This window comes from Oncorhynchus gorbuscha, linkage group LG07 (assembly GCF_021184085.1).
Source record: "Oncorhynchus gorbuscha isolate QuinsamMale2020 ecotype Even-year linkage group LG07, OgorEven_v1.0, whole genome shotgun sequence".
Taxonomy (NCBI): Eukaryota; Metazoa; Chordata; class Actinopteri; order Salmoniformes; family Salmonidae; genus Oncorhynchus; species Oncorhynchus gorbuscha.
The window spans coordinates 17,719,649-17,736,538 of NC_060179.1; the positions used below are offsets into that span (position 1 = coordinate 17,719,649).

Below are 16,890 nucleotides of genomic sequence, written 5' to 3' on the forward strand. Positions count from 1 at the left end.
AAACGTGTTAACATAATGTACACAAACTCATTAAATCAAATACAAGCCTGAACAAGTGCTCAAATGTTCCCTAAGGTTTTTCCGACCCCAAAGCCATTGTCAGATCAGGAAGCAACAAATGACAGCTTCGGAATCACAGTTTTCCAGGCGGAGACAGCAGGACACTGAGATTCTGCAAGGCTATATTAACATCAGGACTGTCTAAAATGTGTTTATGAATGAGCAGTCACGGTAGGACATGCTGTCAAAACAAGTATGAGCCAAAGCATCCCTTCATGCTTATATAAACTGGGCCATTTCAGTGCAGAGAAGGAGGCAAAGTATTTTTGGTCTAAAATGCATTCATACTGCATGTTCTCCTGGTTGATGTATCACTGATGTTGATGTGTGTGTACACTCATTTGAACCTATAAATATACACATCATAAACATTTCTGTTATAGTATACAGTGGCACGAGAATACACAATTCTAAGAAAATAACGTATTTCACTGAAAAATCTTAATTATTTCAGCAAAGCTATCAATCAGGCTGCATGTGCAGTAGGGGTGCTGCATGTGTAGTAGGGGTGCTGCATGTGTAGTAGGGGTGCTGCATGTGTAGTAGGGGTACTGCATGTGTAGTAGGGGTACTGCATGTGTAGTAGGGGTACTGCATGTGTAGTAGGGGTGCTGCATGTGTAGTAGGGGTGCTGCATGTGTAGTAGGGGTGCTGCATGTGTAGTAGGGGTGCTGCATGTGTAGTAGGGGTACTGCATGTGCAGTAGGGGTGCTGCATGTGCAGTAGGGGTACTGCATGTGCAGTAGGGGTACTGCATGTGCAGTAGGGGTACTGCATGTGTCGTAGGGGTACTGCATGTGTCGTAGGGGTACTGCATGTGTCGTAGGGGTACTGCATGTGTCGTAGGGGTACTGCATGTGTCGTAGGGGTACTGCATGTGTCGTAGGGGTACTGCATGTGTCGTAGGGGTACTGCATGTGTACTGCGTAGGGGTACTGCATGTGTCGTAGGGGTACTGCATGTGTCGTAGGGGTACTGCATGTGTCGTAGGGGTACTGCATGTGTCGTAGGGGTACTGCATGTGTCGTAGGGGTACTGCATGTGTCGTAGGGGTACTGCATGTGTCGTAGGGGTACTGCATGTGTCGTAGGGGTACTGCATGTGTCGTAGGGGTACTGCATGTGTCGTAGGGGTACTGCATGTGTAGTAGGGGTACTGCATGTGTAGTAGGGGTACTGCATGTGTGTAGGGGTAGGGGTACTGCATGTGTCGTAGGGGTACTGCATGTGTCGTAGGGGTACTGCATGTGTCGTAGGGGTACTGCATGTGTCGTAGGGGTACTGCATGTGTAGTAGGGGTACTGCATGTGTCATAGGGGTACTGCATGTGTAGTAGGGGTACTGCATGTGTCGTAGGGGTAATGCATGTGTAGTAGGGGTACTGCATGTGTCGTAGGGGTACTGCATGTGTCGTAGGGGTACTGCATGTGTAGTAGGGGTACTGCATGTGTAGTAGGGGTACTGCATGTGTAGTAGGGGTGCTGCATGTGTAGTAGGGGTACTGCATGTGTAGTAGGGGTGCTTCATGTGTAGTGGTGTGATGCACAAATCATGTTAAAATAACTGAAAAACTGAGCCCCCTGATGATGAACACATGATTCAGAGGAAAGACACCAGTTAGGAATGGAAAGCAAATACCCATATGAATGATACACCTTCTCTAACACCAGGCTATAGACATTTCCCCTATTCCTATCCAGCCAACATGGGGCATTTTTAGGTTATTAACGTAAGATAATTTGCTCTCAACCATTTTCCTGGCTAAAGAAAGGTTAAATAAAGAAAGGAAATTAGTAGAGGTTGTGCTGGCATTGACAAACCCAGACGTTTTTAGTATGCAGCTCACAGACCAACTCCAGGTGGGAGAGAGACTCCTCATATCAGACATGGCAGAGTCATGTAGCACCATTATCTCTGTGGCAGCTAGATGCTAGACACACACAGAGAGAGAGAGACAGAGAGAGAGAGAGAGAGAGAGAGAGAGAGAGAGAGAGAGAGAGAGAGAGAGAGAGAGAGAGAGAGAGAGAGAGAGAGAGAGAGAGAGAGAGAGAGAGAGAAATGGAGGTGCCTCTCCATTTGTTTACCTGAAAGGCTGCTCTCAAACTGTCTTGCTCTAAAAGCCAGTGTCAACACTACTGCTCTCTCTACTATAATGATGACATTACATTTACCATTCAATTCTATCAACTCTCAAATTCAATGATACGGCGCTCTATTTAAAAGGGATGAATGAAACTATCAACATCGAATTACTAGGAGGGTAAAAACCCTAGACAAACGCAGTGAGATGCAGAACCAGGGGAGAGGTAGAGCACATGAAGCTGATTACAGAAATGTCACTTCAGATTCTGCCAGCTATATTAACCCACTGAGCCCTGCAATGAAAACACCACACAATACGCTCCATATCACTTCTGAGGATGGGACGTGTGTGTCTCTATTTCTTAATCAAGAGGGTTAAGCCAAAACACACACAATGCAAACAGAAAACCAGTTGAAAGGCTCTGTCGTCTGGTATGAGCGCACGCACGCACGCACGCACGCACGCACACACGCACGCACGCACGCACGCACACGCACACACACACACAGGTGAGTGAATACAAAATAAAATGGAAATCGGTGCTGAAGAAAAGATTATGATTTGCAGGCAACAGAACTGAAGCCACAGCAAGCACAGCGCAACCACAATGCACATCTGCCCCATAGCTGGAACAGAGGAGGAGAAAGCGATAGATAGATGGACGGATAGATGGACGGAAGGAGCCGAATGAGCAGAGTTCAGAGTTCAGATCATGCAGGTCAAGGCAGTCCTGTTGGCTTTACCTGGCGGTCACGTTTTCTGGAAGCCAGAGACCAAGATATCTTGTGATTTGTAAGCTATGTGTCCGTAGGGGGGAGAAGTGTCAATCAGAAAATAAAAAGATGATATTAGAGCAAGATGATTAGAGCAAAGCTTCACACCTTACTTGAACCTCTGGTCAGAAAGTGGATGTTATACTGTCATCAGCATGATGGAAGTTAGAAAAGTCAGTCAGGTTATATCAACTTAGATTGGTTATGTAGCTGTCAAGCTAGCCATGTTTGGCCTAGCTGTAGCCTGACACATAAACCCTTACGCCACCGTATTCATCTTCTATGTCATGATTATGACCGCGTAACCCATGCGTTAGGACGGAATTATTTATATATTTTTCTCTCTGCATTGTTGGGAAGGGCCCGTAAGTAACCATTTCACTGTTAGTGTTTACCAAGCATGTGACAAAACATATTTTGATTTGAAGTGCTCAAATAAAGAGTTACCCTCTCTTTCCCTCTGTGTGTGTCTGTCTCTTCCCTCTTCCCTCAGTACAGTATCTATCAGTCTGTAGCCCTGTTTCAATATCCACACTAACACACCACTTCAAATGAAGCCATCTATTTCACATCATGCATTCTAAGTGGCATTCTAAGTGCTTTTGTTAGTGTGGACACAGGGACCTTAGCATGCGTCTCAGAGCGGGACTTACTGCCTGGTTCTCCATGCGGGCGAAGATGACGTTGAGCATCTGAGTGAGTGTGGCCTTGGCTGTGGTCTGGTTGATGAGGTTCTTGCTGGCTAGGTAGATGTTGTAGCAGGTCCTGACCGCCTGCAGCACCGTGCCCTCGTGAATCTCTATGTGCTGGGAGGTCACCGCCGTCAACAGGGCCTGGTGGGGGGTGGGGGGCGGGAGAGAGGGAAAGAGGGAGAGAAGGGGAGAGGGAGAAAGATTCATTCATTCATAGTTTATCAAGGTCTTTCATGGCTACTCATAGCATTAATGATTTGTGTGAAAGACACGATGAATAGATTACAAACAGAGCTACAGTCCTCTGCATCTCACATCTCTGACCCCCCTCATCCCAGCAGGAACAACACAAACACAGCTATACTGGGCCGAGCTGAGCTGAGCCAAGCTGCGCTGAGATGAGCCAAACTGAGCTGACAGCAGATTAAGGATAGAGGCTGAGATTTGGGCTGGTGTTTCACAGCAAGGAGTACTGTACTAGGAAACAACACTGCTCCTGCAAGACATCAGGCCCTCTGACTCACAGCACTTACTGTCAGTCAATCACTTCTTAGCAGTCTTAATATGACCCTTCTCACAGCAGGAAAGTCATCTTGCAGCAACAGGAAATGTGAATTATTATGTAGACTAAAATTAATGGACATTTGATACATTTTCTGCTAAGGCAAATCAATTCTGAAACTTTAAATTGGAAATTACAAACTTTAGAATACTTGTTAAACCTTGAATACACTGCAATTTTCATTTCCTGCTACGCAAGAAATTCTCTGTGACAACATAGTGATCAAATTAAGATAGTAGATCTGTACACCTCCCTCAACCACTGCTTAGTGCACTTCCTTTAACCACTACCCTTCTGTCTACAGGTGAACGTAACACACAGATAGACTCACTATACAGATATATAACACTAATCGCGATTCCAAATAACCCCCATGTGGGAAAGCCCAGAAACCAACAATAGCAGGACACAGTATCCAAAACACACCCAGTTCCCAGCAGAGAGACCATAGACCTGCAGTAGCCGACCTTAATGATCTGTAGCTGCACCCCCTCATCTGTCTGTGGTCCCTGGAAGCAGCCGCAGATGGTCTCGATGATTCTGTCGATGAGCTTCTTGCCCGGGGCCGCGCTGTCTGGACCGCTGCCTGTCAGGTGGCCGTACGCTATCAGCTTCTACAAGACACACCCAAAACACACAGAGGAAGACAGTCAGAAAACCACAATTCCTGAATCCTATTCAGAAACACCCCATATACACATGAACTGTACTATGTATGAACGAAGCAATAAAGACATATCATTAATGGAGGAGAACCGCCAATGAATAGAATCCTGTAGCATAGACAAACAGGGGTCACGTCCTGACCTCACGTCCTGACCTCCTCTGCCACTGACCTGTAAACAGTCTAGTGAGGTGATGACGATGCGGGGACATTTGGACTGACATGCCAACTCAAACGGCAGGAAGTACTTGTCGGCCTCGACGAAGCTGGTCTTTGATTTGATTGGCGGAAGAGTGCTAGAATCTGATTTGCTGTCTGGAGGAGGACTGGAGAGAAGAGACCAAGGGAAAAGCAAACCAAGATCATACAACCTAGTCTGTCCTCTACTCAAAGCATGATAAAAATATAACCTAGATTTAAACCAACATTTATTCTAGCATGCACAGACTACTAACAGTGTACTGTTTACGTATTCATACATGTGCTGTATGCAGCTCAATTTAATACACTGTAAGCAGCTAACTTTTACAAAGAAACACAACTGCAAAGTATGAGAGTTCCATGGTGTCATACACTTGATAATAATGCTCTCAGCTCCGACTCTGTTGACTGTCTTTATGCTGTCAAAAGCCTTTGTGGACAAAATTGCATCCTTGTGACTGTTGCTAAGGAATAAAACCAAGGAAAAAGACATATTTGTAAGTGTTGTCTGTCTTTATGGATCCCAGATCTAAACCAGGGGTCCTTGGCTGTGGGCTAGAATATTACACATCTAAACCAGGGGTCCTTGGCTGTGGGCTAGAATATTACACATCTAAACCAGGGGTCCTTGGCTGGGGTCCTTGGCTGTGGGAATATTACATATCTAGAATATTACACATCTAAACCAGGGGTCCTTGGCTGTGGGTTAAAATATTACACATCTAAACCAGGGGTCCTTGGCTGTGGGCTAGAATATTACACATCTAAACCAGGGGTCCTTGGCTGTGGGCTAAAATATTACACATCTAAACCAGGGGTCCTTGGCTGTGGGCTAAAATATTACACATCTAAACCAGGGGTCCTTGGCTGTGGGCTAAAATATTACACATCTAAACCAGGGGTCCTTGGCTGTGGGCTAAAATATTACACATCTAAACCAGGGGTCCTTGGCTGTTTATTTATTTTTTAAACTAGGCAAGTCAGTTAAGAACATATTCTTATTTTACAATGATGGCCTACCCCGGCCAAACCCTCTCCTAACCCGGACGCCGCTGGGCCAATTGTGAACCGCCCTATGGGACTCCCGATCACGGCCAGTTGTGATACAGCCCGGGAACGAACCAGGGTCTGTTGTGACGCCTCTAGCATTGAGATGCAGTGCCTTAGACCCCTGCGTCATTCGGGAGGCTGAGGGCTAAAATATTATAGATCTAAACCAGGTGTCCTTGGCTTTTGGCTAAAATATTATTCAGCAGAACAACCACACCCAGACTGCACTGAGCTCTGATCCTAGGATGGAGGACATGAGAGAAGAAGACAGAGGGGGAGAGAGAGAAGGGAAGGGCTGTGTTTGTCTTGGCAGAGAGAAAGGGATGACTTCAGCTTCTTTAGAGGGATAACCTCGCAGAGTGCAGTGGTACACGAGAGAGAGAGCAGGAGAGAAAGAGTGAGAGAGAGTGCGGGAGAGAACGAGAAAGTGAGAGCGAGAGAAAGAGGTGGATAAGGAAGAGAAGAGAAAGCATACAGAATTCTGAAAGATGATATGATAAGCATGATTGAGCATTTCAAATATAACAAACAATAAAGCCTCCAGATGTTGTTGTGAATGGTAATGTCCATTCTACTTATGCTAATTATACGCATGGGTCTGAGTCATGAGTCCTTGAGATCCTCCTTGTTCAGCATGCATTCTCCCCTCTAATAAGCAACATACAGGATTTACCTGATCATGTTCATAATTTACATAAATGTAGGTTTAGCCAGACGAGAGAAAGCTAACAATATATTTAGCTACCATTGCTTTTGGGCTTAACATTTTTGACAATTTTTTGCGTACATTTTTTTGCGTACAAAAGATCCTTGGGGATTAGTGATGTTAGGAGTGTTTCTTATTACTTTTCTGAAACCTGGAGGGCAGGGCACCTTAGTGAAAGGTTAGGTGTCTGTATATGGACTCCCTACATCCTCCTCCTCCCCCACCAAAAATGAGCCCATTTGGGCAGGTCATCTGTGGGAGGAAGCTTAGATACAGTGTCTGTACGATCCAGTGAATCGGCCCTCCCACCTAGCCCACCTCCCTCAGCCTAGCTCCTCTATCCACCCCCACAGCCTAGCTCCTCTATCCACCCCCACAGCCTAGCTCCTCTATCCACCCCCACAGCCTAGCTCCTCTACCCACCCCCACAGCCTAGCTCCTCTACCCACCCCCACAGCCTAGCTCCTCAGCCTAGCTCCTCTACCCACCCCCACAGCCTAGCTCCTCTATCCACCCCCACAGCCTAGCTCCTCTATCCACCCCCACAGCCTAGCTCCTCTATCCACCCCCACAGCCTAGCTCCTCTATCCACCCCCACAGCCTAGCTCCTCTACCCACCCCCCCAGCTTAGCTCCTCTACCCACCCCCTCAGCCCACCTCTCCTTACCCACCCCCAGCTTAGCTCCTCTATCCACCCCCACAGCCTAGCTCCTCTACCCACCCCACATCCTAGCTCCTCTACCCACTCCCTCAGCCTAGCTCCTCTACCCACCCCCAGCCTAGCTCCTCTACCCACCCCTCAGCCTAACTCCTCTACCCACCCCCAGCTTAGCTCCTCTACCCACCCCCTCAGCCCACCTCTCCTTACCCACCCCCAGCCTAGCTCCCCTAGCCGACCCCAGGGGTCTCATTTTGGCAGAGCTAGCCTAGCTGGAACATTGTGATCCAGCCCTGATCATCCAGTTCTGCTGTGGGTCTCTCGAGGGGGAGAGATACAGAGATGGGAAATGGAGGGAGAGAAAGAGGAGGAGGAAAGGACTGGTACTCATGGTACATTTCATTCCTCAGACCCAGTTACCGGGCAGAAAAGCTCCACATACACACCCAGGTGAAAGCCAGCTTTTCTTTCTTTCCATTTCTCTCTCTCCCTCTAACACACACACACACACACACACACACACACACACACACACACACACACACACACACACACACACACACACACACACACACACACACACACACACACACACACACACACACACACACACACACACAGGTTAGAGCTGGGCACTAGACAGGGGTCCATGAAAAAAGCCATTAATGACAGGGAGAAGGGCTTTTAGAAGTAGACCAGCTGGAGAGACAAATAAACACACTGGAGGACACACACACACACTTTATACTCAAGGGCACGCTAAGGCGAGGTTTGCTTTCAAAACAAGCGTTCAAATGTACAAGAACTGTACAGGCAGAGACATTCAGTAAATCACGTAAATTAACCCGGATGTTTTCCTGAACAGAATTAAAACAAACATACCTTAATTTTTCAGACTCTTCCTTTATTTCCTCTGAAACAGAGAGAAAGAGAGGGAGGGAGAAACTGTTAGAAACATTGATGTAACAGTCAAAGGGAAGGGTCAATTCTGCTCTATTTTACTAAACTAATGATATCATTGGGAATAGCAGATAGCAGGCACTGACAGCAGTAATGAATAGTGAGATAGGGAGCCTGCTTATTAATGAATAGTGAGGTAGGGAGCCTGCTTATTAATGAATAGTGAGATAGGGAGCCTGCTTATTAATGAATAGTGAGGTAGGGAGCCTGCTTATTAATGAATAGTGAGGTAGGGAGCCTGCTTATTAATGAATAGTGAGGTAGGGAGCCTGCTTATTAATGAATAGTGCTTATTAATGGTAGGGAGCCTGCTTATTAATGAATAGTGAGGTAGGGAGCCTGCTTATTAATGAATAGTGAGGTAGGGAGCCTGCTTATTAATGAATAGTGAGGTAGGGAGCCTGCTTATTAATGAATAGTGAGGTAGGGAGCCTGCTTATTAATGAATAGTGAGGTAGGGAGCCTGCTTATTAATGAATGAGTGAGCTTATTAATGTAGGGAGCCTGCTTATTAATGAATAGTGAGGTAGGGAGCCTGCTTATTAATGAATAGTGAGGTAGGGAGCCTGCTTATTAATGAATAGTGAGGTAGGGAGCCTGCTTATTAATGAATAGTGAGGTAGGGAGCCTGCTTATTAATGAATAGTGAGGTAGGGAGCCTGCTTATTAATGAATAGTGAGGTAGGGAGCCTGCTTATTAATGAATAGTGAGGTAGGGAGCCTGCTTATTAATGAATAGTGAGGTAGGGAGCCTGCTTATTAATGAATAGTGAGGTAGGGAGCCTGCTTATTAATGAATAGTGAGGTAGGGAGCCTGCTTATTAATGAATAGTGAGGTAGGGAGCCTGCTTATTAATGAATAGTGAGGTAGGGAGCCTGCTTATTAATGAATAGTGAGGTAGGGAGCCTGCTTATTAATGAATAGTGAGGTAGGGAGCCTGCTTATTAATGAATAGTGAGGTAGGGAGCCTGCTTATTAATGAATAGTGAGGTAGGGAGCCTGCTTATTAATGAAGTGAGGTAGGGAGCCTGTTTATTAATGGGAGCCTGCTTATTAATGAATAGTGAGGTAGGGAGCCTGCTTATTAATGAATAGTGAGGTAGGGAGCCTGCTTATTAATGAATAGTGAGGTAGGGAGCCTGCTTATTAATGAATAGTGAGGTAGGGAGCCTGCTTATTAATGAATAGTGAGGTAGGGAGCCTGCTTATTAATGAATAGTGAGGTAGGGAGCCTGCTTATTAATGAATAGTGAGGTAGGGAGCCTGCTTATTAATGAATAGTGAGGTAGGGAGCCTGCTTATTAATGAATAGTGAGGTAGGGAGCCTGCTTATTAATGAATAGTGAGGTAGGGAGCCTGCTTATTAATGAATAGTGCATTTAGCTGATTATCTAGCTTCTCTCTCGTCCACGGCTCCTTGTAAATGTCTGGGGAGTCACAGTGAAGTGTTGATTAATTCTGTGGGACACACCAGGATGTGGATAAGAACCTCTTAAGATGGCAGGTAGCCTAGTGGTTAAGAGCGCTGGGATACACACACTTGCGTGTGCATGCAAACAAACTCATTAAGAAGGTGGCCTGCAATGAGTATGTGAGTGTGTTTTACAATACACCCTCTTGTGTTTTGGTGTTGGGTAGACATTCCACACTCCAACACACCCAGTCATTGTGACAGTTCTAGACATGCCCTCACCGAGAGGAGTCTGGGTGTTGTGCCACTGTGCTGTGGCACAATTCACTCTGCTATGCACTGAGTGAATGTGGATTTGAGCTCTCTCAACACTGATTCAGGGGGAGTCTAGGAAGTGCTTAAAACATACAGTATAGCAACACTCATCAGAGCCCTCCAAAGAATACTAACCTCTTATTATTAACAAAGGCCACTAAAATAGTGACAGCTCAATTATTGATATTGCTTACGAGGCAAATTTTTTATTCAAAATCTCCTTGAGGGTCAAGTTAGTGTGCTACAGTACATGCCATTTAATCAGGTGTGGTTTCAGGGCCACTTTACAGTCTAGTACGAGCAGAATAACAGAAGCCGATAACAAGGGCTTTTAAATCACATGCAGAGTCATTAAATCATTATTCAGTTATTAAATCATTATTTATATTTCCTTTTAAAATCAATTTACATACCGGAAGGTATTCAGATCCCTTGATTTTCTCCAACTATTGTTATGTTACAGCCATATTCTAAAATGTATGAAATAAACACCGTTTCCTCAGCAATCTACACACCGGTCACGCCTTGGTCATTGTATTTTGTGTTTTTGTTATATGTTTGGGTAGGCCAGGGTATGACATGGGTTTATATGTTGTTTTCGTATTGGGGTTTGTATTATTTGGGATCGCGGCTGATTAGGGGTGTTGTTAGGCTTGGCTGCCTGAGGCGATTCTCAATCAGAGTCAGGTGCTTATCGTTGTCTCTGATTGGGAACCGTATTTAGGGAGCCATAGTTTCGCTTTGTATTTCGTGGGTGATTGTTCCTGTCTTTGTGTAGTTTCACCAGATAGGCTGTAATAGGTTCACGTTCCGTTTGTTGTTTTTCGTCTTTCAGTTATTTCATGTACCGCATTTTTATTCATTAAAGTCATGAGTAACCAACACGCTGCATTTCGGTCCGACTCTCTTCTTTCAACAGACGAACGCCGTTACAACACCATATCCCATCATGACAAAGTGAAAACAGATTTCTAAAAATGTTTCCAAAAAATAAAAATAATAAAATACTTAATTTACATAAGTATTCAGACCCTTTGCTATGAGACTCAAAATTGAGCTCAGGTGCATCCTGTTTCCATTGATTATCCTTCAGATGTCTCTACAACTTGTATGGAGTCCACCCGTGATTCAATTGATTGGACATGATTTGGAAAGACACACACCGGTCTATATAAGATCACACAGTTGACAGTGCATGTCAGAGCAAAAACCAAGCCATGAGGTTAAAGGAATTGTCCGTAGAGCTCAGAGACAGGATTGTGTTGAGGCACAGATCTGAGGAAGGGTACCACAAAATATCTGCAGCATTGAAGGTCCCCAAGAATACAGTGGCCTCCATTCTTAAATGGAAGAAGTTTGGAACCTCCACGACTCTTCCTAGAGCTGGCCACCTAGCCAAACTGAGCAATCAGGGGAGAAGGGCATTGGTCAGGGAGGTGACCAAGAACCCAATGGTCACTCTGACAGAACTCCAGAGTTCCTCTGTGGAGATGGGAGAACCTTCTAGAAGGACAACCATCTCTGCAGCACTCCACCAATCAGGTCTTTATGGTAGAGTGGCCAGACGGAAGCCCCTCCTCAGTAAAAGGCACATGACAGCCCAATTGGAGTTTGCCAAAAGGCACATAAAGACTCAGACCATGGGAAACAAGATTCTCTGGTCTGATGAAACCAAGATTGAACTCTTTGGCCTGAATGCCAAGTGTCACATCTGGAGGAAACCTGGCACCATCTCTACAGTGAAGCATGGTGGAGGCAGCATCATGCTGTGGGGCTGTTTATCAGCAGCAGGGACTGGGAGACTTGTCAGGATCGAGCAAAAGATGAACGGAGCAAAGTAAAGAGAGATCCTTGATGAAACCTGCTCTAAAGTGCTCAGGACCTCAGATTGGTGTGATGTTTCACTTTCCAACAGGACAACGACCCTAAGCCCACAGCCAAGACAAGGCAGGAGTGGCTTCGGGACAAGTATCTGAATGTCCTTGACTGGCCCAGCCAGAGCCCGGTATTGAACCTGATCGAACATCTATTGAGAGACCTGAAAATATCTGTGCAGCAATGCTCCCCATCCAACCCGACAGAGCTTGAGAGGATCCCAAATACAGGTGTGCCAAGCTTGTAGCGTCATATCCAAGAAGACTCAAGGCTGTAATCACTGCCAAAAGTGTTCAACGAAGTACTGAGTAAAGGGTCTGAATACTTATGTAAATGTGATATTTCATTTTTTATTGTAATTTATTTTTGCTAAAATTTCTAAAAACCTGTTTTGTCATTATGGGATATTGTATGTAGAATAATGAGTAACATTTTCTTTAAATCAATTTTAGAATTAGGCTGTAACATAACGTAGAAAAAGTCAAGGGGTCTGAATACTATTCAAAAGGCACTGTATATGAACAAGCATATATGCTAGAGCATGGCTCTATGAATCTTCTTTGTGTCCCTGTAGAACAGATCTGAAAACACCAGTCTGTCTGTACAGAGGGCTGCTGCCCTGATCTGCACTGATCTGAAGACATGTCAGGCTACACCAGTCTGTCTGTATAGAGGGCTGCTGCCTTGATCTGCACTGATCTGAAGACATGTCAGGCTACACCAGTCTGTCTGTACAGAGGGCTGCTGCCTTGATCTGCACTGATCTGAAGACATGTCAGGCTACACCAGTCTGTCTGCAGACAGAGCAATACTCAAATCATGACGCATCAAAGCCAAAGGAACTGAATAATATTAAGAGCTGCTATAGATGGAAGGAAAGTAGTGTGGGAACCTACCAAAACACTATTAGGCAACAACAAAGTCAATCCCTTTTAGACAACTTCCTGTACAAAAGGTTTCACTGTAATAGTGAAGGGGTAAACTTGGCAGTAGAAAACCTAAACAGTATATTTGACCTCTCAGCTTTCCTATCAAATTGTAACATTTCAAGCAGACAACCTAAGAAAATGAACAACAATAACAAATATTTTGATGAAGAATGTAAAAACCTAAAAGAAATTGAGAAACTTATCCAACCAAAAATATAGAGACCCAGAAAACCTAAGCTTACGTCTTCACTATGGTGAATCACAAAAACAATTAGAGGTTGACCGATTAATCGGCATTGCAGATTAATTAGGGCCGATTTCATGTTTTCATAACAATCTGTAATCTACATTTTTGGATGCCGATTAAAGACAATTACATTGCACTCCACGAGGAGATGTTATGTGAGTGCAGCAAGGAGCCAAGGTAAGTTGTTAGCTAGCACTAAACTTATCTTATAAAACAAAAAAAACATCAATCTTAACATAATTACTAGTTAACTGCACATGGTTGATGATATTGCTAGCTTATCTAGCTTGTCCTGTGTTGTATATAATCAATGCGGTGCCTGTTAATTTATCATCGAATCACAGCCTACTTCGCCAAACGGGTGATGATTTAACAAGCACATTTGCTAAAAAAACACTGTTGCACCAACGTGTACCTAACCATAAACATCAATGCCTTTCTTAAAATCAATACACAAGTATATTTTTGTAAACCTGCATATTTAGTTAATATTTCTTGCTAACATGAATTTCTTTAAACTAGAAAAATTGTGTCACTTCTCTTGCGTTTTGTGCAAGCAGAGTCAGGGTATATGCAGCAGTTTGGGCTGCCTGGCTCGTTACGAACATTTCTGTCACAACTTCCGCCGAAGTCAGTCCCTCTCCTTGTTTGGGCGGCGTTCGGCGTCACCGGCGTTCTAGCCATCGCCGATCCACTTTTTATTTTCCATTTGTTTTGTCTTACACACCTGCTTTCAATTCCCCAATTACTTGTTCATTATTTAACCCTCATGTTCCCCCATGTTTGTTTGTGAGTAATTGTTTATTGTATTGCGGTCCGTATTTGTGGCCTTGTATTATTACGACGTGTCATATTATTTGAGTAAAATTGCTTTCATTACATCTGCTGTCCTGCGCCTTACTCATCTCACCAGCTTCACACAGACACATTACAATTTCTTCCTAACAAAGACCGTAATTAATTTGCCAGACTTTTACATAATTATGACATAACATTGAAGGTTGTGCAATGTAACAGCAATATTTAGACTTAGGGATGCTACCCGTTAGATAAAATACAAATCTATTTTGTGAAGTGCACCAGTCCCTCTTGCAGCAAAGCACCCCCACAACATGATGCTGCTACCCCCGTGCTTCACGGTTGGGATGGTGTTTTTCAGGCTTGCAAGCCTCCCCCGTTTTCCTCCAAATATAATGATGGACATAATGGCCAACCAGTTCTATTTTTGTTTCATCAGACCAGAGGACATTTCTCCAAAAAGTACGATCTTTGTCCCCATGTGCAGTTGCAAATCGGTTTTGGAGCAGTGGCGTCTTCCTTGCTGAGCAGCCTTTTATGTCGATATAGGACTCGTTTTACTGTGGATATAGATACTTTTGTACCGGTTTCTTCCAGCATCTTCACAAGGTCCTTTGCTGTTGTTCTGGGATTAATTTGCACTTTTCGCACCAAAGTACGTTAATCTCTAGGAGACAGAACACGTCTCCTTCCTGAGCGGTATGATGGCTGCGTGTTACCATGGTGTTAATACTTGCGTACAACTTTTTGAGAGAGAGTGTGTGAGGGGGAGAGAGAGAGAGAGAGAGAGAGAGAGAGAGAGAGAGAGAGAGAGAGAGAGAGGAGCAAGAGAGAAGAGAGAGAGAGTGTGTGAGGGGAGAGAAGGGGTGAAGGAGAGCGAGAGAGAGGGTGTGAGGGGGGAGAAGGGGTGAAGGAGAGCGAGAGAGATAGTGTGAGGGGGGAGAATGGGTGAAGGAGAGCGAGAGAGAAAGAGTTCCATAACGTTCTGTTCAAGAGCAGCTGAACTCGTAACACATTCTTGTGTGGATCAAGACAAGCTGACGTCCATATATCTGACCTCTGCACCTCACTGAATAGCCCATAACCTGCTCGAGCCTGACACATACATATTTTATATGGACAAGATACAGATTTGTTCTGCCTCAAAACATATTACCCACAGCCATCCAATCCCACAAACCTAGATGCATTCTTTCCTTGGCTAGATCCCAAACACAAACAGAGAGCAGGGTAGTATTATTTCAAACCAGTGTTTCTCATTCAAGTGTGCACATTTTGGTTCCAGCCCAGCACTTACACCCCCAGGAATGGATTGCGCAGTCACCACCCATAGCAACATCAGAACACAGGTGTCTGCTGAAAGACCTTTGTAATATAGCAGTGTTAACTCAGTCCTGGCTGGGAGAGTTGTGAAGATGAAACCGAGGCTCTGTGCTACTCTGACTGTTCAGACAACATGTCCACTGCATAGCTTTTTACTGCTTCATAAAGTCTGATTCAAATACAAGAGAGTGTAAGGAGCCATAAGAACGTAGTGATGGGCCTCCCGGGTGGCGCAGTGGTTAAGGGCGCTGTACTGCAGTGCCAGCTGTGCCATCAGAGTCCCTGGGTTCGTTCCCAGGCTCTGTTGTAACCGGCTGCGAACGGAAGGTCCGTGGGGCGACGCACAATTGGCCTAGCGTCGTCCAGGTTAGGGAGGGCTTGGTCGGTAGGGATGTCCTTGTCTCATCGCGCACCAGTGACTCATATGGCGGGCCGGGCGCAGTGCGTGCTAACCAAGGTTGCCAGGTGCACGGTGTTTCCTCTGACACATTGGTGCGGCTGGCTTCCGGGTTGGATGCGCGCTGTGTTAAGAAGCAGTACGGCTGGTTGGGTTGTGTATCGGAGGACGCATGATTTTCAACCTTCGTCTCTCCCGAGCCCGTACGGGAGTTGTAGCGATGAGACAAGATAGTAGCTACGACAACAATTGGATGCCACAAAATTGGGGAGAAAAAGGTAGGTATACTTCGGCCCTGTATTGGCTAATCTCTTAGGCATACTTCGGCCCTGTATTGGCTAATCTCTTGGGCATACTTCGGCCCTGTATTGGCTAATCTCTTGGGCATACTTCGGCCCTGTATTGGCTAATCTCTTGGGCATACTTCGGCCCTGTATTGGCTAATCTCTTGGGCATACTTCGGCCCTGTATTAGCTAATCTCTTGGGCATACTTCGGCCCTGTATTAGCTAATCTCTTGGGCATACTTCGGCCCTGTATTGGCTAATCTCTTGGGCATACATCGGCCCTGTATTGGCTAATCTCTTGGGCATACTTCGGCCCTGTATTGGCTAATCCTTTAGGCATATATTGAGTTGTTAAAACCAAGGCACACAGAAAGTGTTAGATTGGAACGTTGGGGTATGTTATCTACACTGTGAGCTACATCAGGTAATTAGTTGAATGTGTAGGTAGTGTTTATGAATAATTGTCACCAGTTGTGTTGAGTGCTGAAACCATGGCAACGCTAAGAGTTAACCAGCGCCCTTAGTGAGACAGATAGACAGAGTAATATCCTGGATACCCCAGGAAGATTTTATTGATGTGAAACTGGATCCCCAATTTGGTGTCTATCCCTCCCAAATAACACCATTCAACTGAGACTGAGACTGAGACTGAGACACACACACACAATATTATTCATTTAAATCCCATTTTCACCAAGTGAACCATGATAGCACTTTTGTCTCCCAATGCTGTTAGGAATACAGTCAATGTTATGTGACTAACTTCACCTTTTTTTGCCCGTCTCTCTGCCCTATAATTTACCATCTCTTCCACAAGTCACAGAGTCCCAACATTTACCCAGCAGCACTATAAACAACACATTAGAAGTCATAATTATCCAATTCATCCTGTACTGTCGG

General features: G+C 45.0%; 1 protein-coding gene across 7 annotated transcripts in view; it reads right to left on the reverse strand.

The window, feature by feature from the left end:
* The window catches only part of LOC124039574 (brefeldin A-inhibited guanine nucleotide-exchange protein 1-like), an 83,409-nt gene that overhangs the window by 44,871 nt on the left and 21,648 nt on the right, over positions 1 to 16,890 (reverse strand). For 5 of the 7 annotated variants that reach the window (XM_046355684.1, XM_046355683.1, XM_046355682.1 and 2 more), the window contains exons 2-6: positions 8,331 to 8,361; positions 5,006 to 5,159; positions 4,637 to 4,783; positions 3,569 to 3,748; positions 2,886 to 2,939 (exon numbers count right to left, since the gene is read on the reverse strand). In XM_046355684.1, the coding sequence (XP_046211640.1) occupies positions 2,886 to 2,939; positions 3,569 to 3,748; positions 4,637 to 4,783; positions 5,006 to 5,159; positions 8,331 to 8,361 (566 nt within the window). The remainder of the gene's footprint in view (positions 1 to 2,885; positions 2,940 to 3,568; positions 3,749 to 4,636; positions 4,784 to 5,005; positions 5,160 to 8,330; positions 8,362 to 16,890) is intronic. The other 2 variants (XM_046355687.1, XM_046355685.1) reach the window with 1 other exon arrangement.